The sequence below is a fragment of the Eretmochelys imbricata genome, chromosome 3, assembly GCF_965152235.1.
Source record: "Eretmochelys imbricata isolate rEreImb1 chromosome 3, rEreImb1.hap1, whole genome shotgun sequence".
NCBI classification, from domain to species: domain Eukaryota; kingdom Metazoa; phylum Chordata; order Testudines; family Cheloniidae; genus Eretmochelys; species Eretmochelys imbricata.
In genome coordinates, this window is record NC_135574.1 from 86,449,395 (window position 1) to 86,476,154 (window position 26,760).

The 26,760-nt window shown below is 41.7% G+C and overlaps 1 protein-coding gene across 1 annotated transcript in view; it reads right to left on the reverse strand.

The window, feature by feature from the left end:
• Positions 1-26,760, reverse strand: part of LAMA4 (laminin subunit alpha 4) — a 150,142-nt gene that overhangs the window by 114,213 nt on the left and 9,169 nt on the right. Inside the window, exon 2 of the mRNA XM_077811707.1 lies at positions 123-224. Within this exon, the coding sequence (XP_077667833.1) occupies positions 123-224 (102 nt within the window). The remainder of the gene's footprint in view (positions 1-122; positions 225-26,760) is intronic.

Genomic DNA, 26,760 nt, shown 5'->3' on the forward strand with positions numbered 1-26,760 from the left:
AGAGGAGACTCTGCTAAGGTTTTATCTAGTCAATCAAAATATAATTCATGTTTATGATTAAATGGAAGGCATCCATGAAATGGGGGACAGCAGAGTGGGTGGGGATGGCACATCAGACTTACCACACAGATTCCAGATCCATCGAGGCACTTGTTTGCATTACCATTACAGTTACAACGCGAACAATCTCCTGAAGCAGTTTGATAAAATCCTTCTTGGCATTTCTGCAATGAAAAAAATCAAAATGAAATATTTTCTACATATATGCATTTTAAGGTCGGGTTTGGCTAATATTCAGAGACAGGCAAGTATTGCATCAGTCTGGTTTCCTCAGAGAACATGACATAACCCCATCAGAATAGACACCACACACTCTGCTGAACTCAGGTAGGGTTTTACCTCCTTCTCCTTTAGTCTTTCTTTCTTGTCCTCTCCTCATTAAAATGACAACATCCATTCCTCTTTCCCCAGATGGCCATGTGATGAGAAACTTGTAGATTCTTATGGTAAATGTGAGGTGCAAATGGAGAAGATAAGCTGACAGAAAATTATTGACTCTAAGGCTTTATAAAGATAGTGTTTTTGAGGAATATTTTGAAGGAGAGGAGGTATCTCATTTCACACATACAGGACCTGATCCAAAAGTCTACTGAAGTCAATGGAAATCTTTCCATTGGCTTCATTAGGGTTTGGATCAGGCCTATTGAGAAGACAGAAATATACCTATGAAGATTAACATTCCTCTGAACAAGAGCTAGCTTACAATCACGGAGTGTGGTTTGTATGGTATTCATCTACTCACTCCAATATCTATTGATGGGGATGACAGCATGCCAAAGCTATACTATATTGTCATTCCAGAAAGTAATTCCTGAAACGACAGCACAGTTCTGGATGTGCCATATAGAGATTCTATGTTTAAGTCAAAAGAGATGAGAAGAAATTAGATGTGCTTTTGTACAGTTTGTATGCTGACTTTCCTGTAAACCCTTGAATGTGTGACCATAACTGGGATACACCTATATTTATTTTGATCAGTATGTTTACTGAAATTGGACATTAATACATATAACATAATTTCATAGAAAAGAAATAGTCTAGTATAGCAACATGTTTTAAATATTAATTATAGCAATAAAATAAGATAATCAGTAAAATAAATACTAATGCTAATAACAAAAAACTCTAAAATGATATAAATAAGACTACAGAGTGCACAGGGGCTTAGAGAGGGGCGGTCACAATAGAAAGATGAAGTGAGCTGTAGCTCATGAAAGCTTATGCTCAAATAAATTTGTTAGTCTCTAAGGTGCCACAAGTCCTCCTTTTCTTTTAAGCTTGACTCAGGTCTGAGGCTTCAGTAGGGACCCCAATAATCCTTGTGGCAAAGAGTCTCTCTGCATCATTTGTGTGTGGTGTTATGGCCATTGGGGTTGTGTGACTGTGGATCCTGTGACCCTTCCCCTTGCCTTCCTCCAACAATGTCCTAGGTGGGACTACTCCCTCAGTGGTGACCTACTCCCTCAGTGGTGTGTAGTGGATGCAGGGGCCCCCAGAGCCCCTATAACATTTCCCTCATGGGTCTTAAAGGGTCTAGTGCTGGCTTTCTGATTAGCTGAAAGCTGTGCTACATACCACATATACTTGCATATAAACAGGAATAGGATATTTGGCCTAAATGTAAAGGAATTTTTCAGAGAGTCACTTACATAAGGATATGTAAAAGACCTTCTCTTCCCCAACCTGAAGGATTGGTGTAAATATGGTAGTTTAGATGTACTGGCATCTCTCTGGAATGACAAATCCTCTTTTTCCATCTGAGGGTTGGATGGACCTGAAGGACTTGCTGATTTGCCTACAATTCTTGCCTGTGTCCTGGACTTAGGCTGTGGTGGCATCGTCGGTGCGGCAGTGCCTTTCTCCTGTTCTCTTATGTAGCAGTGTACTCCCAGAACACGATTTCATGCCTGTACAAAAGCCTACATGGCTTATGTGTAGGTCAATTACACTTTTAATTTACAGATAATATACCAATATTTATGGTAAACATAGTTAATCGTAAAATGTCCAGATCTTCAAAACCCATAAATCTGTTATTTGCTTAAAAAGACAAATGCATATAAATAGCTCATCTGTGACGCTGAACCTCTTTACTTGATTATGGCTGAGCAGACCTATTAGCTGCTTGTGGTCCCTTTGTTAAGAGAGACTGAAGGAAGAAGACTCAACAATATTCACTAGCCATTCAGGGATAGGATATATTAACAGTTGAGTATGGTGGAAAGGAAGATTATTAATAAAATTCCCCTGAATATATTTTATTCTTCCATTATTTGGTTAGATTTAGAGGGTCTATCCTTGAGGTGATTTTCATAGTTGGGTGTGTGCCCAATTTTCCATGAAGATATCATGGGGTTGGCTCTCTGCTGACTTGCAACTTCTGTACGTCATTTATGATTTAGTTCCTCAATGATTTAGTTAATGGCATAGAGAGCACACTTATAAAGTTTGCGGATGATACCACACTCGGAGGGGTTGCAAGTGCTTTGAAGGATGGGATTAAAATTCAAAATGACCTGGACAAACTGGAGAAATGATCTGAAGTAAATATGATGAAATTTAAAAAAAAGGACAAATGTAAAGTACTCCACTTAGGAAGGAACAATCAGTTGCACACATACAAAATGGGAAATGACTGCCTAAGAAAGTACTGCGGAAAGGGATCTGGGGGTCATAGTGGATCATAAGTTAAATATGAGTCAACGTGTAAGACTGTTGCAAAAAAAAGCAAACATCCTTCTGGGATATATTAGCACGAGCGTTGTAAACAAGATACAAGAAGTAATCCTTCTGCTACTCCATGCTGACATGCCTCAGCTGGAGTATTGTGTCCAGTTCTGGGCGCCACATTTCAGGAAAGATGTGGACAAGGAGGAGAAAGTCCAGAGAAGAGCAACAAAAATGATTCAAGGTCTAGAAAACATGGCCTATGAGGGAAGACTGAAAAAAATTGGATTTGTTTAGTCTGGAGAAGAGAAGACGGGAGTGGGGGTGGCGGGGGGGGGAGGGAATATGGTAACAGTTTTCAAGTACATGTTGTGAAGGCCAAGAATATAACAGGGTTTAAAAAAGAACTAGATAAATTCATGGAGGATAGGCTCATCAATGGCTATAGCCAGGATGGACAGGGACAGTGTCGCTAGCCTCTGTTTGTCAGAAGCTGGGAATGGGTGACGGATCACTTGATGATTACCTGTTCTGTTCATTTCATCTGGGGCACCTGGCATTGGACACTGTCAGAAGACAGGATACTATGCTCAATGGACCTTTGGTCTGACACAGTATGGCCGTTCTTATGTTCTTGTGTTCTTAAAAGTTTGTTACAAGGAGGAGGGAGAAAAATTGTTCTCTTTAACCTCTGAGGATAGGACAAGAAGCAATGGGCTAAAATTGCAGCAAGGGCAGCTTAGATTGGACAACAGGAAAAATTTCCTATCAGGGTGATTAAGTACTGGAATAAATTGCCTGTCAGGGATGGTCTTGATAAAACTTAGTCCTGCCATGAGTGCAGGGGACTGGACTAGAAGATTTCTCAAGATCCCTTCCAGTCCTATGAGTCTATGATTCTATGATTTTCCTCTTGTAAAGTGGTTACAAATTGCTAACAAGTCAGAATGGCAGCATTTCACACCCACTTTGCACTGGTAGAAATGACTACTAGACTTGCTTTACATAGTTCTCTCTTATTTTCCTGAGTTGCTCTGAAATAGGGATCATCTTCTGTTCCTACCTGTGCCTTACTTTCCATTGTCCTACCCATTGCTCCTCATGTCCATTCCCTAAGATGGTTCTCCTTGCCATTACATTAAATGTTCTCGTAGATAGTAAGAGACAGTAAGAGAACTGCCCTTGTCTTCTATTCCCCTCTCAAGGATACTGGATGAAGTCTTTTATTCTACCAAACTAGCTGCTTATTTTAAATTATAATGGTATCTGACATGATATTGGCAATAGGAAGGCAAGATTTAGACCTGAAACATTAGCTTAGCCCTACCCCAAAGTTCTGGAGCTGGTTCTTTGGCAGAGGTGAACATAAATGGAAAACTTAGCTGCCTTTACAGTTTTTATACGCATTGTTAATTTAATTTGCTTTTGGAAATATTTGTTCTCTGTAATAGCTACTGGGGAGGAAAATCCTTCATACTATGGCTACATAGGGGTATCATAAATACTAGACATTTGTATTGCTTCTTTCAGCAGATGAAACCTGACATGGAATTGCAGAATTGGCTCACGATAGACTAAGAATTTCAGCTGGATGATTGAACCACACACCATGGAAAGCAGACAATTAGTTTCCAAATTGAAAACAGATTCTTATTACAAAGTCTTTCTTGGCAGTAGTTCTCTCCTCCCATATAGATATAAGGCATGTTCTGTTCTCTAGTGTCATTCAGCTGGTGGGAGGTCTTAACTGATAAATTAGTGTCTGTCTGTGATAAGAACTTGAGGGCAGTCCAGACCAGTAAGAGGTTGTGTCACCACTTGCCCTGCAACCCTGGATGCCTCACAGTGCTTTACTGCATTAGCTCCCAGCCTGGGATGCTCAGAACCAGCCTACAAGCATGCAGATCACACTCTGAGCATCTGTGTACTAAACAGCTCTGGTTCAGCAGTTCTGATCCCAGCAGCCTGTCTACAGGCCCACAGTGGCTTCCACCAGCCTTGGTTACAACGAGCAAAGTGACTCCAACAGACTCCGAGTCCTGAATTTCCCCCAAACCATGTCCTCTGCAATGTTCAGCCCTCTCCTGAACAGTTCAGAGAAATAATATGGTTAATTTGTTCCTTTAAGACACAAAAGCACATAACAGCTTGTTAACTTAACTGGGGTAAATACACCGTTTCATTAAACACAGCACTGAGTTGGTTTATAGTAAAAATAAAACAAATTTATGAAACAATAGGACATAGATTAAGTGATGCTAAGTAAAAGGAATAAAGTTAGAAAAGGTTACAAGCAAATAAAAATGAAAACACATCTAAATGTCTAAACCTTAATCCAGCAAATAAAAGTACTTTGTTTAAGATGTTTTCTCACCTATATTCAGTTCCCAGAGATGCTGATCCCCCCCGACTGGTGGATCCATCTTTCTCAGTTTGCAAGAGTTCTATTGCCTTGTGTCCGTTTAGTGATCGATGCCCAAAGATGGCGAGTGTTTGTTTATATCTTCCACAGTTCAATGACTTTGTTTTAAGAGGCAGGATGACCTCATGCTGTTCTTCCCTTCCTGAGGGCTTCCCACCCCCCTGTATGTAAATGGGGCTTCCATTGTTTTAATTCCAGTGTGCTTAATTTACATAGGAGACAGGTAAATGGTTGTCTTCTCTCCTGTCTGAAAGGGAATCTTTCTCCCTGTTTGGCCACAGACTTTAAAACATAATATTATTAAGTATCCATACTTCCTCATAGTGTTAATACATACATTTCACAATGATATTAATCACTGGCATGTCATTAGCTTTCAGAAAAGACCTCTCTATGCCCTGTTATTATACAGTAATATTGTATACAATCAGTTGATTCAATTGCTTATCACTTGTGGTTTAGACCCCCTGTCTTTATAGACAAGCAAACCTTTGAAATAGATTCTTCTGAGAGCTACCTGTCAATCAAAGTAAAGTTTATTGAAGCTGTGAGGAAGAAGACATGTGTTTGGTTGTGAAGGAAGTTCCATGCTCTTTCTTCTCCCAGTAATTGGCTGAATAGCTTTGTTTACCTAATATGTGAAAATGGACCTTCATTATCTTCACCTGAAGATTGGGCTGGTCAGAGAATCAACACAATTCTTTGTTTAAGACAGACTTGTTTAACAACCTCCCCTGACATGCCTTATTGAAACACACTTTAGTCATAATTCAAGCATATATCCATAACTCTTAATACCTCCCACATACATACATCACACAACAATATTACTGATAAGTGAGTTATTAGTTTTCAAATGATGTCTCACAAAGCATATTCTGTACAAAGATTACTACAATAGTGTGCAGGGTCTGAATAAAGGGGTGCTTAGTGTCACACTGTCCAATAGCTTTCTTGCTCTTGTGGTATGCAGAATCATTGTTAGGATATAATGATGACCATGCACATTGCTGAAGTGTGTATAAAATTGAGAAAGGGAGACCTACAAGCTATTTACAACTCTCCAACAACGTTAATCACCTTTACACTTATGTTAAGCACATCTGTTGTGTCTCTGCACACCATGCTGTAAACGACTACCCTACAATATTGTAACAAATACCCAGCCCCCTAAATTGTCACTCTGCTGCAGTGTACACCCTGGTCACTCAGAAATGTGCAGCTGCAGAGATGATAGAACCAAACTTCTCCCATTCCAAAAGTATAGTCACCTTCCATTTAAACTAAAGGGAACTCTCTCTTAGCTGAATAGGGCCTATAAAAGACAGTTCACCTGTTCTGAATCAATCCCAAGGAGGAGAGTGATACACAAAGAGTTAAATTTTCAAATGTACTTAAATGACTTAGGAGCCTAAGTCCCATTGACTTTCAGTGTGACTTAGGCTCCGGAAGGCCTGATTGAAATCAATGGGGATCAGGCACTGAGCCTACCTAGGTGCTCTTCTAAATCCCATTAGGTACCCATCTGTATCTTTAGGCACCTAAATACCTTTGTAAATCTGTCCCTGAGTGCCTAAGGCCCAGATCTTCAAAGATCAGTGTGAATTAGGATAATTCCTTTAAGGATCTGGGCCTAAGTAATTTTTCAAAATGGGACTTAAACTCCTAAGTCATTTGCGTGCTTTTGAAAAGGTTCCTTTTTTAAGTGCTGCTACTAACCATTGTAAGTACAATGGGCCAGATTCTGCTCTTGCACTGGTTTAAATCAGAAATGTGCTATCGAAGTTAATGGAGCTGCACAAATGTGAGAGGGAAATCAGATCCAGACTGTTGCCCTTGGATACTGTCAATTTATCAAGTATTAATTATTATTATTATATTTTTACTATTCCCTCCTCCACCAGTGACAATGGAATGATCCATTATATGTTCCAGTGCATACAGCCAACATCATGTTTATAAAAAGACATGTCAGAATATTCAGCTAATTGAGTGATCCAATTGGGCTAATGTTTGTGGGTGCATAAAATAATTGCAGACAGGGCATAAGCAGGTTTGGAACAAAATCAATTTGGCCTCCTTGAAAAATGTTAAGTATACTCCATGAGTGATACGGGAAGTGGGTGAGCAACATTTCCACCCACTGGCCCTTTTATGAACTTGGGAAACAGTTGGTGGGCCAGAATGTTGGGTCTGCATAACCCATTATGTCTTCAGGATTAGGCGTTATTGGCTCCGGGAGGGGATTTCTTTAGCCCAAGGGACAATATTTTTTCCAAGTAAAGTTGAAAAATCCAATTCAATATACCTCTTTTACTAAGTCCTTTACAATCTGTAAACCCTGTTTGCGTATTTTACATTGATTTTTGCACCTGGGTTTTATTATGACATTTCTTAAAACCGGCTGTAATGCTGCAGTATTAGCTCTTCTTGCTGAAGATTGCTGTAAAATATGCTGACAGTGCCACTGGAGTTACTTCCTTTCCCCTGCTTTGTCTTAACCTCCTGTTCCCACCGTCTTTGGTGGTGTGGGTGTAGGATAGGGCTGTGGATAGAAGAGAATGTGGAAACATGAGGCATGGTTCTGTTCTCACTTGCACTCATGTAACTACACTGCAATCAGTGCTGTTACTCTGATCTATACCTGTGTAACTGAGAGCAGAATCGGGGCCACGTTCCCTTTTCTGAAGCCTTAGTAGCAGGAGTGATGTCATTGCACGGTACATAGGTTTGCTGTGAACATGCCTTTTCTAATTTATTTTCTTTAAAGTGGGAGAGAGATGTAGGTAATTGCTCAGAGTGTTCTAGGTGAGTCTGTGATCAGGTGGCATTTTCCTGAGCAGGTTTTTAGTATATCTCCCTGAAGCAGGTCCCTCTTGTCAACAGAGTGTCATATACAGGCAGATAGTGCCTCTTACTATTAGCTCTTACTATTTATTATTTGTATCCAGGTAGTGCATAGGGGCCCCAGTCATGGATCAGGGCCTCCTTGTGCTAGGTGCTATACAAACACAGAATAAAAAGAAAGTTACAGCTCCAAAAAGCTTACAATCCAAATAAAAGATGAGCCACAACAGATAGATGCGGGAAGCACAAGGTAACACTGACATAGTTATGAATAATGAGATAAGCAGTGATTACAGCCTGCCGGCTGCCTAGCCAGTGCTGAGTTGTATGTAGCTCTTAGACTGAGGAGTACCTGTCAAACAATCCTGCTGCCACTCTGCAGCTTGGGAATAGGGCTGAAGGATTTCTTCCTCCCAGCCCTGAAGAAGCAACTCAGCATACAGCATGGGTGGTCAGGCACCAGACTGAAGATTAGGCTCTAGAGAATTATCTACTAGATTCTTACTTCCAAGTGCAATTTAAGGATCACTTTAATCACAGTGTCATCTATGGAGGAACAGCTTTTGAGTTAATTAAAACCAGGGCTTTATTTGGCCGCAAGCATCTTAAATATACATGAGACTATAAAAAAAATTCTGTCCTGGGTCCTAAATATCACAGTTCTGTATGGTGTGGTGATTTTGTTACAAATGTTTTATATGCAAAATGCATAGACACTTCAGTTTCTTGCAATAAACACACATTTTAAATCATATTGGAATTATTCCTTAATATGTTAGCTTTGTTTTGGAAAGAACTATCAAGATGTCTACATTCCTCAGTGAGTAACCACAGTCTTATTTGGTGACCCCTTTTCTGCTTCTCTTCTTCCCCTGCTTTGTCGGTCTATAATCCTCTCTCTGGGCGGGAATGTCCATTCACAACTGGCCCTGAGCAGTTCTTAATTTGTAATGAGAGAGATGCTGGGGCTCGAGCAATGATTTACTTTAAAATTTTAAACTTGCTATGTCTTTGAATGAGTGGTTACCAAAGATAATACTGCTGCACAGTCAGTCGTAAAGTGTTTATTTGAAAGAGTAGCCTACTGTCAAACTAGCGTTAGATGTTTACAATCACGTATTCTACCAGGGCTGCAACTAGGGCGCGGACAGCGGGGCAGCCACCAAAGGCACAAAGCCGGGGTGGTGGGTGGGGCTAGAAAAATGGGGTGGACGAAAAAACTTGGTAGGGGTTAGAGCTTTGCAGAAGGACTGGGATAGCGGGGGTCCTGTTACCATACCAGGCCACCCTTACTTCGGCATTGCTGCTGGTGGCGGTGCTGCCTTCAGAGCTGGGTGTCCGGCCAGCAGCCACTGCTCTCTGGCCACTCAGCTCTGAAGGCAGCGTTGCTGCCAGTGTGGGTGGCCTGGCATGGTAATGGGACCCATGTGATCTCAGTCCCGCTGCAAGGCTCTACCCCATACTGTTTTTTTCATCCCCCCATTTTTCCACAGACACCCTGGCCTTGCGCCCTGGGTAGCTGCCCTGCTTGTCCCACCCTGATGTATGGCTCTGATGGACACAATTGTGCTGAGAATTTTAAGTAAAACACATTTCAGAGCAAAAAATAGAGATTTTTTAAGGGTCATAACTGATGCGGCAAGCGGCGAGGTGCCCGGGCTATGAACTGCCAAGCCTAGAGATACTGGGGTTCACCCCCAACAAGTGTAACCCACACACCTTCTGAGTGTGATGTTCTGTCCCATCTAGTGGCACCAAGACAACTTAGAGAGAGAGAGAGTTAAATGAGTCTGCTCTACAGCCTTAGCTAATAGGCAGTTGGCTTTTAGCTCATGTGGTAGAGGCTCATGAACTAAGCTCCAGAGGTCCCAGGTTCAATCCTGCCAGCCCACAACCGTGATCTGTCGGTGCTACACAAGCCCCAACAGAAATTATTCACTGACCCTGAGTAAGAGGTAGCTGCACTACCCAGGAGCAGAGCAGGGACTGAATTGTGACACCGCAGGTCACAATTTGGTCCCTGGTTCTCCCTTTGCTCCAGTTGAGAAGTAAACGGTGCCAGCTCCCTGCCAGGCATGGATTACTTTCCCATTGGTGCCAGCTTCATTGTTGTTGGGGTGGCCAAGGTCAGCCTGTTGCCAGTCCGCTCCCTGCCTGGGAGGGTGAGTAGTGGCTCTCGCCTCATGCTGTGACTTGCAGTATGGATAGCTTGAGCAAGGGAGGGAAGAGTTACCTTATGCCCTCTTATTCCCCTACACAGTGCGCAGGGCAAGCCAGGATCTTGCTGTCTAATATCTGAACGTTGATCTTGAGCTGTTCAGGGCAGATACTGAATCTTTTTTCTGTGACATTCTTAGCATGCTTTTGGGCTCTGAAAATCATTATTGATCATCATTATTATTTTGAATCTTCAGTGTGAGCACAAGACTATACCTCTCCAAAAATGCTTACAAAAATCAAATCACATTAAGAATTGCAGACCACTGGCAACAGAAATGTAAATTTTTGCAAGGTGCAGATTTATCAGTGCTTCCATATTTTGAGCAGTCCTAGAAATGGAGTGTAAAACGGTAAAGAACCAGGTGCATGTGTGACTCCTATTACTTACCATGGGAAATTTGTATGCATTGAGGAGATAATATATCCCCAAGTAACAAATATGCCCTTATAGATTTTTGATGCGTATTCTGATTATTTGTATTTTCATCTTCACGATCTGACCACCAGTATGATGGGTGATACAGCATCTGCAGGACCCCAAAATGTTTCCTCCCTCCATCCCTAAGAAAAGGGCTTCTAGTTGAGAGGTGGGATGCTAGAACCCGGAGGAGCTCCTTCAGGGGCACAAGGGAAGAAGGCAAAGCAGCTATTCCTAATTTCTAAGGAGCATATAAAGCATAATCTAGTGGAGAATGGCATCATAAGAACTAAGGCTGGAAGTTAAAGCCAGGCAAATTCAAATGAGGAAGGCACAGGTTTCTTTTTATTTTTAACAATGAGGCTGATTAACCACTGGAACAAACTACCAAGGCCAGTGGTGGATTCTCCATCTCCTGATGACTCCCTATCAAAACTGGCTGTCTTTCTGGAAGATATACTTCACACACAATCATTGTGCCAGTACAGGAGTAACTAGATGAAATAATACGACCTGTGTTACAGAGGAGGTCAGACTAGATCATTTAGCGTAATGTGGTGGAGAGGGCAACTCTTTACTACCTGAAGAGATTTTCAAAAAACATAGGTACTTTGGTTTGGTTTGTTTTTGTTGTGAGCCTTGTTTGGAGTTAGCAGCCCAAAGATCTGAGGCCCTTTGGATTATAAGGCTCTCTTAAGATAAATAAGCTGACCTCTGTCCCAAAAGCAGGATTTTTCCTTTTAGAGTGTCCTGTTTTTTGTGAGGAGGACTTTGGACTGGGGCTCTGTCACGCCATCATTTAAACTCTGTACATAACCTGCTGTGACAGAGGTGCTACCTGGCATCTACATTTTTTTCAGTTCTGAGAAAGACAGTCAGACATTCCCTACAATTCACTGGATGCTTATTTTAAACTAAGCAAATTACTTCAAAGGAGAAAGAGCCATATTTTCAAAAAAGCTAGATTTCTAGCTCCCATTAAATATGATTCAGTTTTTCAGATGTTTTCAAACCCCAGCAACTCCCCATTGTGACACATGTGGCTAGGTTTTCAAACAAGCTTTTCTACACGTAGCAAATATTGCTTTCCCTGCAGTGTGCTTGAATATCTTTGACTATGTAAATAAATCCTCCCCAGCCAAGGGTTAGGGATTTTTTGGCAAATATTAGCCAGTAACTGAACTTTGTCTAAAACTAGAAATCTCAGGAAGAGTTAAAAAATGCTTCCTGCACCTTTGCTATTTTGAAAATCATCTCATTGTTACAAGTAAATCAGCTCAAGTTAAGTGGAACATTTACATGCATACTAGTGAATAAAGTTATAATAAGCAACTAGTCTTAATACTTTGCACTTTCATCTGAGCTCCTCAAAGCTCTTTGCAATCTACAATGAATAAGCCCCAAAGCACACCAGTGAGAAATAGGGACATTGTCCCAATTTTACAGATGGAGAGACTGAGGTACAGAGGGCTTAATTCTCATTGACTAAGTACTCTGTGGTGGGAGAATCGCAGCCAGAATATTTGAAAGCTTTGCCCACTGTCAGGTGGTGCTGACTGCAGTGTAAATGTCTCCAGAGACGGTCACCCTGCAAATCTATGGTCAAGCGGGGAACAGATCCCAACTCCCAGTACAGTCTGCTGGCTCCCAGGCTTGTGCTTTAACCTAGAATACCATCCTTTTGGTCCTGTTCTAGTAACTTATATTTTATCAAACTGGAATCATCATTCTGTGCTATGCTGCTTTTTTTGCTTTTTTTTTTTGAGTGAATAAATGAAGTGTTGGGTTGTCCTCATCTAACACGGCATCCTAGCAACCTACCCCTGGACATATGGTGGGCACAAAACATTCAGCTTGTCACAGTAGGAAAATATTAGCTAACAAAGCATTCACTTTAGCATCAGACAGATAGGGGACCCTCAGTCTGTTAATTTCTCTCAACCAAGGAGAGAATACAGGCTACAACCTCCCCTCCTAACTGCTGTTTGGTGGCATAAGTAACATCCCACAACTTTCAAACATAGATTTTACAGTGTGAGCTCCTGGTCACAGACTCATGGACACCCATTTTCCTGCTCCCTGTGAGTGAAGTAACAGCCCTTTCAAATTCCCCAGCAGTTTGCCCAGTTCAAAGACATATTTTTTCACAAGCACAAAGATTTAGTTCTTCTCAGGACTGATGGGAAACATTCTGCAAACAGCAGGAGCTGTAATAACACTATGCCCCACAGTTCTGACCTCCTGCATCCTGTGACCTGAATGAGATGCCCTTACTTGGTGCTGAAAAATAAAATCTGAGAGACATAGAGTACATCTCGTGTGCAACTGGTTTCTAGCTCAGACACAAGCTGCAAGTATGGCTAATGAATAGAACAGGGGACTAGGTTTCAGCAGTCCTAAGTGCAGCTACAGAACTTGCTGTGTGACCTTGGGCAAGGTGTTGAACCATTTAGGTGAAATTCTGGTTTTGGGGGGTGTAGTTGTAATGTCTGATGTATGGTGCTCAAAGACATTCTGCCTGCATGGGAGGTGGGGGAAAGGAAGAAACAGCCACCTCAAAGCTGTGTGTGTGTGTGTGTGTGTGTGTGTGTGTGTACACGCACATGGGAGCGGAGTAGGTTTTGGGCACTAGCAGGTATGCAGACCCCTTACTATAATTGCAACTAGCAGGTAGCTCCCTCTTGGTCCAAGAAACACTAGTGGCCGCTCTCCCATGCTCTCAGTCTCCCATCTTGAGCAATGGCATTTGCCTGGTTCTTCTTGCACATGCTGTCTAGGAAAAGTAGGCAAAAAGGCTCCCTGTACAGCGTTTCCATTCTAAAGTGCCCCTGCAGACACAGTCAGAATGTAGCTCTCTGTGACTCAGTTTACCAAACTGTAAAATGGGGATTTATTATATTTTTAATGCATGCTATGGTTTGCTCCTAGTAAACTACTATTAATTGCATGTGTGAAAGTCTTGAGCACTGCACCATACTAGCAGGGCACAGAGTACAGTATAGCTTTAGAAACACACACACATTATCCTAGACATCTTTCTACATCAAAATCGCACTGTGGCTGAGGGACTCATTAATAAATTAACAAATCTTTTCTGGAACGAACTAGATGAGTGGAGAGTAAGACAATGCAATTTTTGGCTATCCCTAGAGCAGGGGGTCTCAAACTTCATTGCACTGCAACCCCCTTCGGACAACAAAAATTACTACATGACCCGAGGAGCGAGAACTGAAGCCTGAGCCAAAGCCCGAGCCCCACCACCCTGGGCTCCACCCACTTTGGAGTTCCGACCCACAGTTTGAGAACCGCTGCCCTAGAGGACAGCGGACATGGAGGTAAGCAGACATTTTAACAGGAGTCTTAGTAACCTATTGAGGTGTGTGTCAGCAGGTGTTGTGCCTTTGGTCTCTGGGCTATTTGGCGTTATGCTAGGTGACTGTGCAAGACTGGCTTGCAAACATTGTCAAGAAGTAGAACTAGGAGCTAATAAATCACTGAACCCTGCATCAAGTGTTACCCACCTCATCCTTGAAGATGATGCTCACTTACATCTTACCTCTCACTACTATTACATGTATGAGCATTAGACTTTTCACATAATACCTAAGAATGCTATTTCCTCAATCAACTAACACCAGACATTTAGCAGTTACGAGCGTACAACCATCAGTTGGGAGACAGGCTTGAGGCCATGTGTAACACCATCAACAGTTGGAATAATTGAGATCACAAATGACTGAGTTTAAATTTTTTGTGCCCCCTTTGCCCCCAAGATCGGTGGTGCCACTCCATCTTGCCAAAAATGGACACTTGACTACATCAGGTCTAAGTCTGGTCCAAGGAGGGTAATGGGTCTGGTCATCATGGATATCAAATCTGTGTGATGTGTCTGACTTGGGTTCAAATTTGTATAAGCAGCGTGTCTCCATTTCATTCTTTTGGAGTTAAACTATTTCTAGAGTGAGTCATCACACCCTTTACATATAAGCACATGATAACTGTTCTTGTGTTTTGCTGGGGTTATTAATTTTCGTTGTGATATGATGTCTGCTAATCTTTCATTATCTAGTCTGTGCACTTGTGATATCAATCGCAGCTAATTTAATTTATTTGTGCATCATGTCTTCTAGGTTTCATTTTCAAAAAGTTAAAATGACTTTAAGTCTGCTAAAGAAAGAGAGAAACTCAATAATAGACGAGGGACCAGTTCAGTCCTAGATTTCCCCAAAAGCTTAGTGACTAAGTGAGGGAATAATGGTAATGTTGTGGGATAAGTGTTGTTCTCGGCAGTTTGTTATGACAGGCCTATTTACGTATGGCGAGCCATTAAGTGAATCTGCATTTCCTCAGGGTTCTATTTGTGGCACTCATGCTAGTTTATATTTATAGGTTACCTTCTGGTCCTGTCTGTATTACATGTCTCTCTCGTTGATGACTGGGCTTGAATATCATTTAACTTTCTTAAACTGAATGCTGTCAAGATGAAATGGTTGCTGATTGGCCCACTTCAGGGGAGGCCTCTGTATTTCTCCTGGGTTGTTTCTATTAATGACTGTCCTGCTTTACTAGTGTTTGGACATTATGCTGATTGGTTGTTGATCTACTGCCCCTTTCCAACTTCCACAGTCCTGCTGCTGCTGCATCACTCTCCTTGCTCACTGGATTCCTCTCCACCCATCCTACTTTGCTCTTTCTTTTTCCCCCCTTCCCATCTCTCCTTTTCCCTTTGGTTCTTCTAACTCATCCACTTCATGACATTCCCTTCATCTCTATCCCATTAATTCCCTGCACAAAAACAAATCATATTAATTTTAAAATTAACATAACGAGCAGTTTCAAGATACTCACTGAACAGTTGATTAAACTCATTAATTTGCATCTGTAAACTTGTACCCTACTCTCCCTACCTACTCCCTTCTGTTTGCTTTACCATGTTGGGTCAGGTCCTCATATAGGGCCCAGTTCTGTACAAATGTGGGTCAGATGAATAATTTTATGTACGCAGGTAGTCCCATTGAGTTTAGTGGGATTAATCAGGTTCATAAGATGCATTAATGTTTGCATGTTTGAGGCCTTACTTTGTAAGTTTTGGGGGGGATTAAGACAATATTTTTTATGTCTCAAGTATCTACCATACTCTAAGTATTAAATATTTAATAACTAAAAATAGGTCAAATTCTTTTGTCCTTAAGCAAATATTAAGGATTATGAAAATTGGCCCATTGGTTGTATCTTCAGCCCCAAGTCATCCTTTGTGTTTTGTATAAACTAAACACACACTTTGTTGAGGTAGTGTGGTCTAGTGGCTAGAGCACTAGACTGACTCAGGAGATCTGGGTTCTATTCTTGACTCTGCTACTTGTCTTCTGGGTGACCTTAGGCATATTTAGGAGTCAGTGAAGAATTTTCCCGCTGTTATGCAGTATATGGAATTGGCACATATATTATATGGAGTTTTCTATTCCCCTGAATGAAAAACTACTCATCTTTGATCCAGCCTGGTATATTCTATGGACTCAAGCCTGCAAGTGCTCTTCTAGCAGAACTTCCATTTTCTCCAGTGGGAGTCCTCCACAAAGAGTGCTCACAAGATTAGTTCCCCTTTTTTTATGTAACTGATGTAACTGAAGGATCTAACCAATGGCCTGATCCAATACCAAGACTCTAATTCACAATATCATAACTTTCCATTTGGGACTACTTTAATTCAGTAGTAATCACAGTTCTGACTAGTTCTTTCCAATGTCTACAGCTAGTACAAAACTTGGCAGCTAAACTGTTCACCAGATCCAGGACCTCCAATCATCTTAATCCAATGCTGAAAGCACCTCACTGGCTTTCAGTTAGAATAGCAGATCAACTTTAAGATTCTTTTGCTCACTTACACAGCATTGCTTGGCCTGGCTCCATCTTATTTTAAAGTTCCCTTCTCTTCATACCGTCTAAGGAATAAATTGGACTATAGAAATTGAGGGTCTTTTAAGAATGATCTCCAACCTTTTTGTTATCCAAGCTTGACAGGCCTGTGAATCTAGCTCAGGTTTAGCTCGAAGGTAAACAGAGAGAGAAAGAATTAAGCAAACACTTAACATTTTGGTGTTAAGTATTTCACTTGTAAACGTGTGAATGGGATTGGGGGTTTTCTTTTTTGAATGTTTTGGACCAAATTCTGCTTTCTTTATTGCATAGGCAGTCGTGGTCTAGGAAGTGAGGGAAATTAGGATATGGACAAACTCATTCTACACAGAAATCAATGAAGAGAGCACTTAGCTGTGAACTACAGTTGAAGTATCAGCCATTTTGTATTTTATTTTAGTTCAATAGAACATTTGAAAGAATTTATTTTTTCCCTTGATAAAACAAATGAGGACTGGGAATTTTAAATGAAGAACAGTAATCTCTCCCCTGCCTATGCCTCTCAGAACCAGTGTTGTGCTGACACCCTTTCTGCTTACCTGCCTACCTTCTTCAGCATGTCTCATCCCAGCCCTGGTCTCTAGGATGAAGGATTTTGTGATGGATGCTTCAATGAGACAGTGCAACTCTAACCAGTTTTTAAGATCTCCTTCGTTCATTTTGATGGCTCTTTTATTGATTTTCAAACTGCATTTAATTTAAGTATAATTTCAGTTAAAGAAGAAATTAATGGGATCCAAGTTAGGAAGTAGTAGTATTTTCAGGCTCTCTCTGGACCTGATTCTGCAGTCCCAATAAAATGAAACTTCTGTGGGAGTTTTCCCTCTCTGGGTACTGCAGTATTAGATCCTGAGGGAATATCTAAACTGCAAAAAAGCCACCCATGGCAATGAGTCTCTGAGCCCAAGTTAACTAATTTGGGCTCATTGGGCTTGTGCAAAAAGATGTTTCTATGCGGGATGGAGCCTGGTCTCTGAGACCTACCTCCCTTCACTACTCTCAAAGCCCGGGCTCCAGCCCAAGCAGGAACATTTACACTGCTATTTGTAGCCCCATAGTGCAAGCCCCAGTTAGTTGACCTGGTCTCTGAGACTTGCTGATGCATTTTTTTTTCAGTGTAGACATTCCCCTAGAAAGCCATAAACATCCCAGTGTGTTGACTACAGTATAACATCAAAATAACTACAAAAAGCAATGCAAAGGGCCAGAATCTACATGGCAGAATTACTTCATAGTTACACCACTGTGACCAAGAGTAGACACTTGCTCTCAGAGTTTTTATTTCTTCTTCATTGGCTTCAGCTAAATTAATGTGAGTTTCCAAGCCTTACAAACCTGGTGAATTAAAAACAATCAAGCTTGCTTCCCCATTTCCTGTAGGCTCTATTTATAATTTCTATAAGCCTTCATTACCTCTGTTCTACAGTATCCCATTCTTTGAACTAGAAAGGTCACATTGTAACTATGATTACTGAAGAAATTAATTCTGTATTGACATCATAGCTAGACAATTAAGTAGCCTTGGTAATAAGGCAGTACAGCTGTTAGAGAGTAGTCAGTGTGATAAAAGCTACTTTGTTTTAGCCTTCATTTTGGTAAATGTTGGTGAACTGAAATTATATGTAAATTTATTATGAGTGAATTCGTTTATTTTTAAAAATGTGAACATTTCCGGGAATGACACATTTCCCAGATTTTAGTGTCCAAACCATTATTGATGGTACATTTTATTTAAAAAAAACCCGCCCTATTGTATTGTATCTCATTAAATTATGAACAGTCTCCCTGGACTTTGATCTTTCTCTCTGCTCCATTTATGCTGCAGATTAGGAGCGAAGAAAAAGTTTGTAGTGTTTTTTGTCCACAAGACTGTAATCTTTTCTTATCCATTTATCATGACAGGTATCTCAATCCGAATGACATTTAATTAGATTGTAAACTAAAGAAATTACACAAATTACATAAATAGCAAATTATACACATATTGTGTGTTGCTTAATTTGCAGAGGTAAACTCACGTTTTTTGCCAGCTAAATATTCATCTTGCTAAAGAGAAAGCACTGTCACTGCACAATTTTCTTTCACCGTATCCAAGTCTGTCTAAACAAACTGCCTCAGGCAGTCTTCAAAGTCCACCGCCCCATCTGCAACACTTCCCCAGTTGCTGGTAGGGAACCCCCCCTCTACACTGGGTGCCAGCCTAGGGACCCAACAATCAGCAGCTAAGGTCCATGCAGTCTCACCCTTGCTGCTGTTTTCCCTAGGCTTCTTCCTACTCCTTTCTCTCAACTCTGAGGAGTGACTGCCAATGCTCTATCTGGCCTCCTAGGGGCAATGTCAGCTGTCCCAGGCTCTGCAGACCTGGGTTCTAGGCCCATGATTCACGAACTGGGGAAGATAAGTGTTTGGCTACTTAGTTCACATGCTGGGCTTGAGCCAGTAGGTGTGCTCAGAGGCTGTCTAACTCCACACCAAACAGTGGGAGGGGGCACTCACTTGAGAAGGGGCAGATCCCTGTTCAAATCTTTTCTCCTCAGCAGGACTTGAACTGGGAGTCTCCTGCATCTCAGGTCTGTACCCTGACCACTGGGCTAAAGGGAGGAATTCCTTGTGCTGCACACTCCCCGGCGGTTTTGTGGAGTTAGGTGGCCTCTGAGAATGTCTACTGGCTCAGGACCCACATGCAACTTAGGCGGCACTTACATTCATGAATCACTCTGGGATTTAGGCTGGAGATAGTTGCTTGGACACCTAGAGAGAGGCAGCAGTGCACATGTCCAGAGGCAGAAACATAGGCACAGAGGGAACTTTTGCTGCAACGATCATAGAATCATAGAATCATAGAATATCAGGGTTGGAAGGGACCCCAGAAGGTCATCTAGTCCAACCCCCTGCTCGAAGCAGGACCAATTCCCAGTTAAATCATCCCAGCCAGGGCTTTGTCAAGCCTGACCTTAAAAACCTCTAAGGAAGGAGATTCTACCACCTCCCTAGGTAACGCATTCCAGTGTTTCACCACCCTCATAGTGAAAAAGTTTTTCCTAATATCCAATCTAAACTTCCCCCACTGCAACTTGAGACCATTACTCCTCGTTCTGTCATCTGCTACCATTGAGAACAGTCTAGAGCCATCCTCTTTGGAACCCCCTTTCAGGTAGTTGAAAGCAACTATCAAATACCCCCTCATTCTTCTCTTCTGCAGACTAAACAATCCCAGCTCCCTCAGCCTCTCCTCATAAGTCATGTGTTCTAGACCCCTAATCATTTTTGTTGCCCTTCGCTGGACTCTCTCCAATTTATCCACATCCTTCTTGTAGTGTGGGGCCCAAAACTGGACACAGTACTCCAGATGAGGCCTCACCAATGTCGAATAGAGGGGAATGATCACGTCCCTTGATCTGCTAGCTATGCCCCTACTTATACATCCCAAAATTCCATTGGCCTTCTTGGCAACAAGGGCACACTGCTGACTCATATCCAGCTTCTCGTCCACTGTCACCCCTAGGTCCTTTTCCGCAGAACTGCTGCCTAGCCATTCGGCCCCTAGTTTGTAGCGGTGCATTGGATTCTTCTGTCCTAAGTGCAGGACCCTGCACTTATCCTTATTGAACCTCATCAGATTTCTTTTGGCCCAATCCTCCAATTTGTCTAGGTCCCTCTGTATCCTATCCCTGCCCTCCAGCGTATCTACCACTCCTCCCAGTTTAGTATCATCCTCAAATTTGCTGAGAGTGCAATCTACACCATCCTCCAGATCATTTATGAAGATATTGAACAAAACTGGCCCCAGGACCGACCCCTGGGGCACTCCACTTGACACCGGCTGCCAACTAGACATGGAGCCATTGATCACTACCCGTTGAGCCCGACAATCTAGCCAGCTTTCTACCCACCTTATAGTGCATTCATCCAGCCCATACTTCCTTAACTTGCTGACAAGAATACTGTGGGAGACCGTGTCAAAAGCTTTGCTAAAGTCAAGAAACAATACATCCACTGCTTTCCCTTCATCCACAGAACCAGTAATCTCATCATAGAAGGCGATTAGATTAGTCAGGCATGACCTTCCCTTGGTGAATCCATGCTGGCTGTTCCTGATCACTTTCTTCTCATGCAAGTGCTTCAGGATTGATTCTTTGAGGACCCGCTCCATGATTTTTCCAGGGACTGAGGTGAGGCTGACTGGCCTGTAGTTCCCAGGATCCTCCTTCTTCCCTTTTTTAAAGATTGGCACTACATTAGCCTTTTTCCAGTCATCCGGGACTTCCCCCGTTCGCCACGAGTTTTCAAAGATAATGGCCAATGGCTCTGCAATCACAGCCGCCAATTCCTTCAGCACTCTCGGATGCAACTCGTCCGGCCCCATGGACTTGTGCACATCCAGCTTTTCTAAATAGTCCCTAACCACCTCTATCTCCACAGAGGGCTGGCCATCTCTTCCCCATTTTGTGATGCCCAGGGCAGCAGTCTGGGAGCTGACCTTGTTAGTGAAGACAGAGGCAAAAAAAGTGTTGAGTACATTAGCTTTTTCCACATCCTCTGTCACTAGGTTGCCTCCCTCATTCAGTAAGGGGCCCACACTTTCCTTGGCTTTCTTCTTGTTGCCAACATACCTGAAGAAACCCTTCTTGTTACTCTTGACATCACTTGCTAGCTGCAGCTCCAGGTGCGATTTGGCCCTCCTGATATCATTCCTACATGCCCGAGCAATATTTTTATACTCTTCCCTGGTCATATGTCCAACCTTCCACTTCTTGTAAGCTTCTTTTTTATGTTTAAGATCCGCTAGGATTTCACCATTAAGCCAAGCTGGTCGCCTGCCATATTTACTATTCTTTCGACTCATCGGGATGGTTTGTCCCTGTAACCTCAACAGGGATTCCTTGAAATACAGCCAGCTCTCGATGTAGGCGCTAAGCGAGTTTAGGTGCTTATAGGGTTAGCTGGCAGCTGCATGGGAGTTTTGTGGATTGCAATGGGGCCTAAAAACAGGACTAAAGTACCTAAGTCCCTTTGTGGATCTGGGCCTCTGGGCTTCAGCTCCTTATTCGTAAAATGGGGATAATAGCACTTCCATACCTCATGTGACATTGTGAGGATAAATAAAGTTTGTGAAATGCTCAGATACTAAAACAACGGGGGCCACACAAGAACCTTGGGTAGATAGAAAGATGGAAGCCCTGCACAATATCTAGGGACAGGACCATGATAAGAAGTCCAGCGGCACCCTTCCCTTTCTCAGTAGCTAGGATCTAGCTGGTGCCTCCTCTGCTTATCACCTTCTGTATCAGCTACTGGTTAGTAGGTTCAGCTTCTAGCTACTGTGGGAATTGCACAGCCATACTGGGGCTTTTGGCAATTGACTACTGTTATGCTAATGTGGCAAATGATGCCACTTCTTAAGATGGTTGCCAGTGTAACTGACAACCTTGTTTTCAAATGCGTTTCATAACTTATTTGATTATACCACGAAGCATGAATCCTGCTTTCTTACCAACGTTTAAATTAGGGGGCTCAGCTGCTATTTCCTTTCAGCTATGCTTTAACATCTCAATTTTCCCAAACATTTTACATTCTAATTTATTGAAAATATTGTCTTGTGAGAAAAATCATATCTCTATCTACATATATCTATATATAATCTATTTGTTTATTTGATATTTTCAAGTTAGTAAGCGTGGAATTACAAAACAGACCTATGGGACTCTGTAAACCCTTGAGAAAGGTCTGCCTGTGCATATCTCTGTCGTAGTGGTACCAGAATAGTTGTGTGCTGTAAAGGGAAATGATAATAAAAAGTAAAATGGTCTGATTTAAAGCAACAAAATTATCTGTTGTTCTGGTCAAATAATTGCATTTAACTTTGAAAACCTCATCCGTTGCTCGTTTCCACACTGTTACCCTTCCTCAATCCATATGGAAAACAAAATACCATTCAGTAACAGAGGCTGATTTAGAGATGGGGTTGGTTCCAATATAAACAGTTCTTGGCTAGGCATTCTTCATAAAAGTGCACAGTCATTTTTACCATATAAAGTGGGAAACACAAAGCCTTAACTTAAAAGGCATTCTTTTCCACAAAGGCGAAGAGCTAAAATGTTTTAGCTGGCTGCGAGCTAGCTAAAGATAATTTAATACCAAGCCTCAGCACTAATTTATTTTTTCTACAGCTAGTAAGTATAAAACTTGTTGTAATATATATGCACTGTGGCAAACAGAAATACTGCTAAGTTTGGCAACGCAGATGGTCCAAACCTCTCTTAACAAATGTTCATTTTGTTTCCCTTGAATAAACTACAAGAAAGACACAAATAATTTTGCGTCATTCTGTTAAAAAAAAAAGAAATGAATAATTGAGTCATTTTTTTTCATGTTAGTCCATAGGACAAGCTAGACGTAAAACTATAGTTATCAACTACATGCTTACAACCCACACACTTCCAGATGTCCAGGACCACTGAAGCAATATATATATATATATATATATATATATATATATATATAAGCAATATATATTTTCAAATATTAGTATGCCTAAGAGGCATTTACTGCAGATATTATTGTATTTACCATGAGAACATTGGATAACAAGAAGGTAAAATCCAAGTAAGGCCACTATGGGTGACTGAAATTTTGTTTAGAGTTGCTTAATTATTTAACCAATAGATAAGATAGTTATTGCAAGGCCTGTAAGCACCAAATGGAAGCCACAATGCAAAACATTAAAACACAATGCAAAACACAGTCAAAAATTCTAGTATGAAGGCTACCACACTAGAGATGTAATCAGTTCCTCACTGGCTCAAAGAAAGGGTGAAAGGGAATATCAGGTTCAAAAGAAAACAAACAGCCCCTCAACTAATCTGTTATCCTTCCCCTGAAAAATAAACAAAATAAAGGAAGGTGACCATAGAAGTCAGGAATAAACCACTGTGGACTTGCAGCATTCAACAGTGGAGGGATAGCTCAGTGGTTTGAACATTAGCCTGCTAAACTCAGGGTTGTGAGTTCAATCCTTAAGGGGGGCCATTTAGGGATATAGGGCAAAAACTGGGGATTGGTCCTGCTTTGAGCATGGGGTTAGACTAGATGACCTCCTGAGGTCCCTTCTAACCCTGATATTCTATGAGTCATGCCATGAAAGTGATTAGCAAGGGAATTTAGGGGACCTATGGTGTCCTCACAGAGATCCCTCCCCCCATTATTCCACTAGAGCAATGGTTCCCAAACTTTAACAACCCACGAACCCCTTTCACTAAAATGTCAAGTCTCGTGAACCCACTCCTAAAAATGAATATTTCCAGGGATTTTCTCCCTTACCTCAGCATAAATTATAAAAGCAGTGATCTTGGAAATATAAAATTTGTTTTTATGACATGCTTAGTACACACTATTTATTATTATTTATCATTACAGTATTTTATTACATTATGAAAATGGTAACACTTTTCCAAGATCTCACTTTTGTAGCTTGTATGACTTTTAATTAAGCATGTTATAAGACAAGGCTCCTATCAGAGGCTCCAGTAGAAAAAAGTGGTGCGGGGACAAAGCTCCCGTGCACCCTGGGGCGGCACCGCTGGAAAAGTGGGTGGGCCGCGGGGGCCACCAGAAAAAAAGGGGAGGGACCCGCCGGGGGGGCACCGACTTGGGGGCAGCATGTGACCCTCGTCACTCCCCAATCCTGGTGCCTCTGGCTCCTATGTTTCATCAAGGAGTATCAGGTGTGAAACAGCATGAAGGTATTTAAGAAGCCAACTCAAAGAGCTCCTCCTACACAAGGATTCAGGTCTTGAGCAGTTCAGGCAAACAATGCACGTTACAACAAAGCTTAAACTTGTTCTTCATAATAATTTAAAAACAACACTAACATCCTATTTAATTTAAAAACAACAAAAAATATCCACCTCCCTTTCCATTTCGTATAAGGAGTCTTGAAGTTTAAATATCCTCAGTGTGATAGATATGCTTGCTTTGATCTGCTTAGCTCTTGGAAGTCCCCAAGGCTCTGGGCTGCTGGCCCCGTGCTGCCCAGGATCCCTATAGACAGTTCTGTCTGCCATTAGGGAATTTTTTCCCGAGAACCCCCTGTAACACTTCGTGAACTCCCAGGTTTGGGAACCACTGCACTAGAGGATGGGGGTTTTCCTTTGTGTAAAAGACCAAGTAGCCCACCCCAAACCTGGTAGAATATATGGGATCCGCAGAGGCCAGATCCATTACATGAAGCCCCTGTGACTTCGCCTTCCCTTCCTCCCACCTCCCTGGCAGCATGGTTCCGATGGATCTGCATCCCCAAGGACTCTCCGAGACTCTATAATTCTCAGGCTGTATTATCTTTTCCAGGGAATCTATGTGATATAGAAGGGGAAGATGTGTCATGCTCCTCTGAGCCTGCTTGTTCCTGAGCAACTCCAGGCTCTACAGTGAGGTTTACACTGGATCTGGAGGAGAGTATACATGGTGCTGAGGAGGTGACAGAATTCTTCTTCTGCATGGAATGGGGGAGATCCATGAATGGATGGTTCTCTCTGAGTGGGCAAGTAGATGGTATTGTATTGGCCCTGGGAGGAGTTCCCCAAAAAAGCGTCATCGACTGAAAAAGCTTTGCCTCTGCTCTGGTCATGACTTAACCTGTGGTCTGACCAGCCCTAACCAGTCATGACTGGCTTACAGCAAAATCAGGCAAGAGGAAGTTTCCTGCTCCTCCCCCGTCCCATCCCCTTGAACCTCTACTAAAAGTGACAGGAATCATAGTAGGGGGATAATAAGTGTATTATTACATGGAGCCAAGGTTTGTAATAGGCTGACGAAGCCAAAATGGCAAAAACAATCCAGACACTTTAGCTAAAAATGATCATTGTTAATACGTAAAGAAAAGGTTAATCTCATTTAAAACAAAAAAGACCTCATATCTTTTGGCTTCTTGGTATTTAGAAATACTGGGTTAACGATGCAACATCTAGCTATCCATCTTTCCATTCATACTCTCTCCCCTCCAACCTCACAGCTAGTCCTCTTTTTAGCTTCCTGCCTCCCAGTCCACTGGGTCCTCTCCATCTGACATTCCACCCAATGTGTCACCTTCCTTTTTGTCTAGGAGCTGCTGCTCCGCCACACACTCACTTGCTGGATCTAACTGACACCCTTCCCATCTGATATCTATGGGGAATACCAGCAGAGAGGTCATCCTTGGCTAATTAGTACAAGTGTAGGGGTTAAGCATATCTCACAATTTACAAATCTTACTTAAAATTGTTGGTTTTGACAGAGTTTGTTACAGCAGATTTAGTTTTTTGATTAATTATAGAAACAAATTTGGAACTAACATTTTGTTATGTTAAAAGAACACCATGAAAGTGTTCTTCATCATTTAGGGGCCAATCAGAGTCTTTCCACTGACTTCCAGAGGCTTTGGAGCAAGCCCTCACAAAATAATGTTTACTGTTGTGCGTAACACATTGTAAACTGGGAATTGAAATCTGCTTCCATACCTAAATGTGTTTTCCTCCATTGTTTGTTGTTGTAAAGGTCAGATTTGGGATGAGAGCTGGGCTTCTGGCACTATTTTTTGTTTGTTTTCAGAAAAATGGAGCCCTGCTGTGTTTGTTTTGAGAAAAGAAACATCTAAAGAATTATTTGGATATTTCAAACAAATATGAACAACAAACAGATCAAATTTAGTGCATTCTTTTATCATAAAACAATTCAAATTGCTCAATATATACATTTGGAATGCAAGGATAATTTCTGGTGGTCTTTTGTTGACAAAGAATGAGGCATCAAGAAGAGAGTAGTGTAAAGCTGGTGGATTGACAAGGTTACAGTTTGCATTAGAATCAGAATGCCAGATCCAAACACTCCTGAATTTGGGTAGTGTTTATAAATGAACTGGGATCCTGAGCCAAATTTTGCAATCAATCTTTAGTAAAACCCAGATTGGAATGTTCCTAAACTTTAAGGGGTTTAAAATTTGGATCCAGAATAAAATTTGAGCCCATCTCTCCCATCAATATTTAGGCATATTTATCACAAATCACTCAGATTAAAGGTATTGGTCATATTTTTACAGCTGTTGAGCAACAAAAATTCCAATTAGAATCATGGCAGCTGTGGTTGCTTGGCACCATTTAAAATCAGGTTATATCACTCTCCCTCACATGCTCATCCTTGTATTGCTTCCCATGCCCATTAATAAAACTGACCCTTT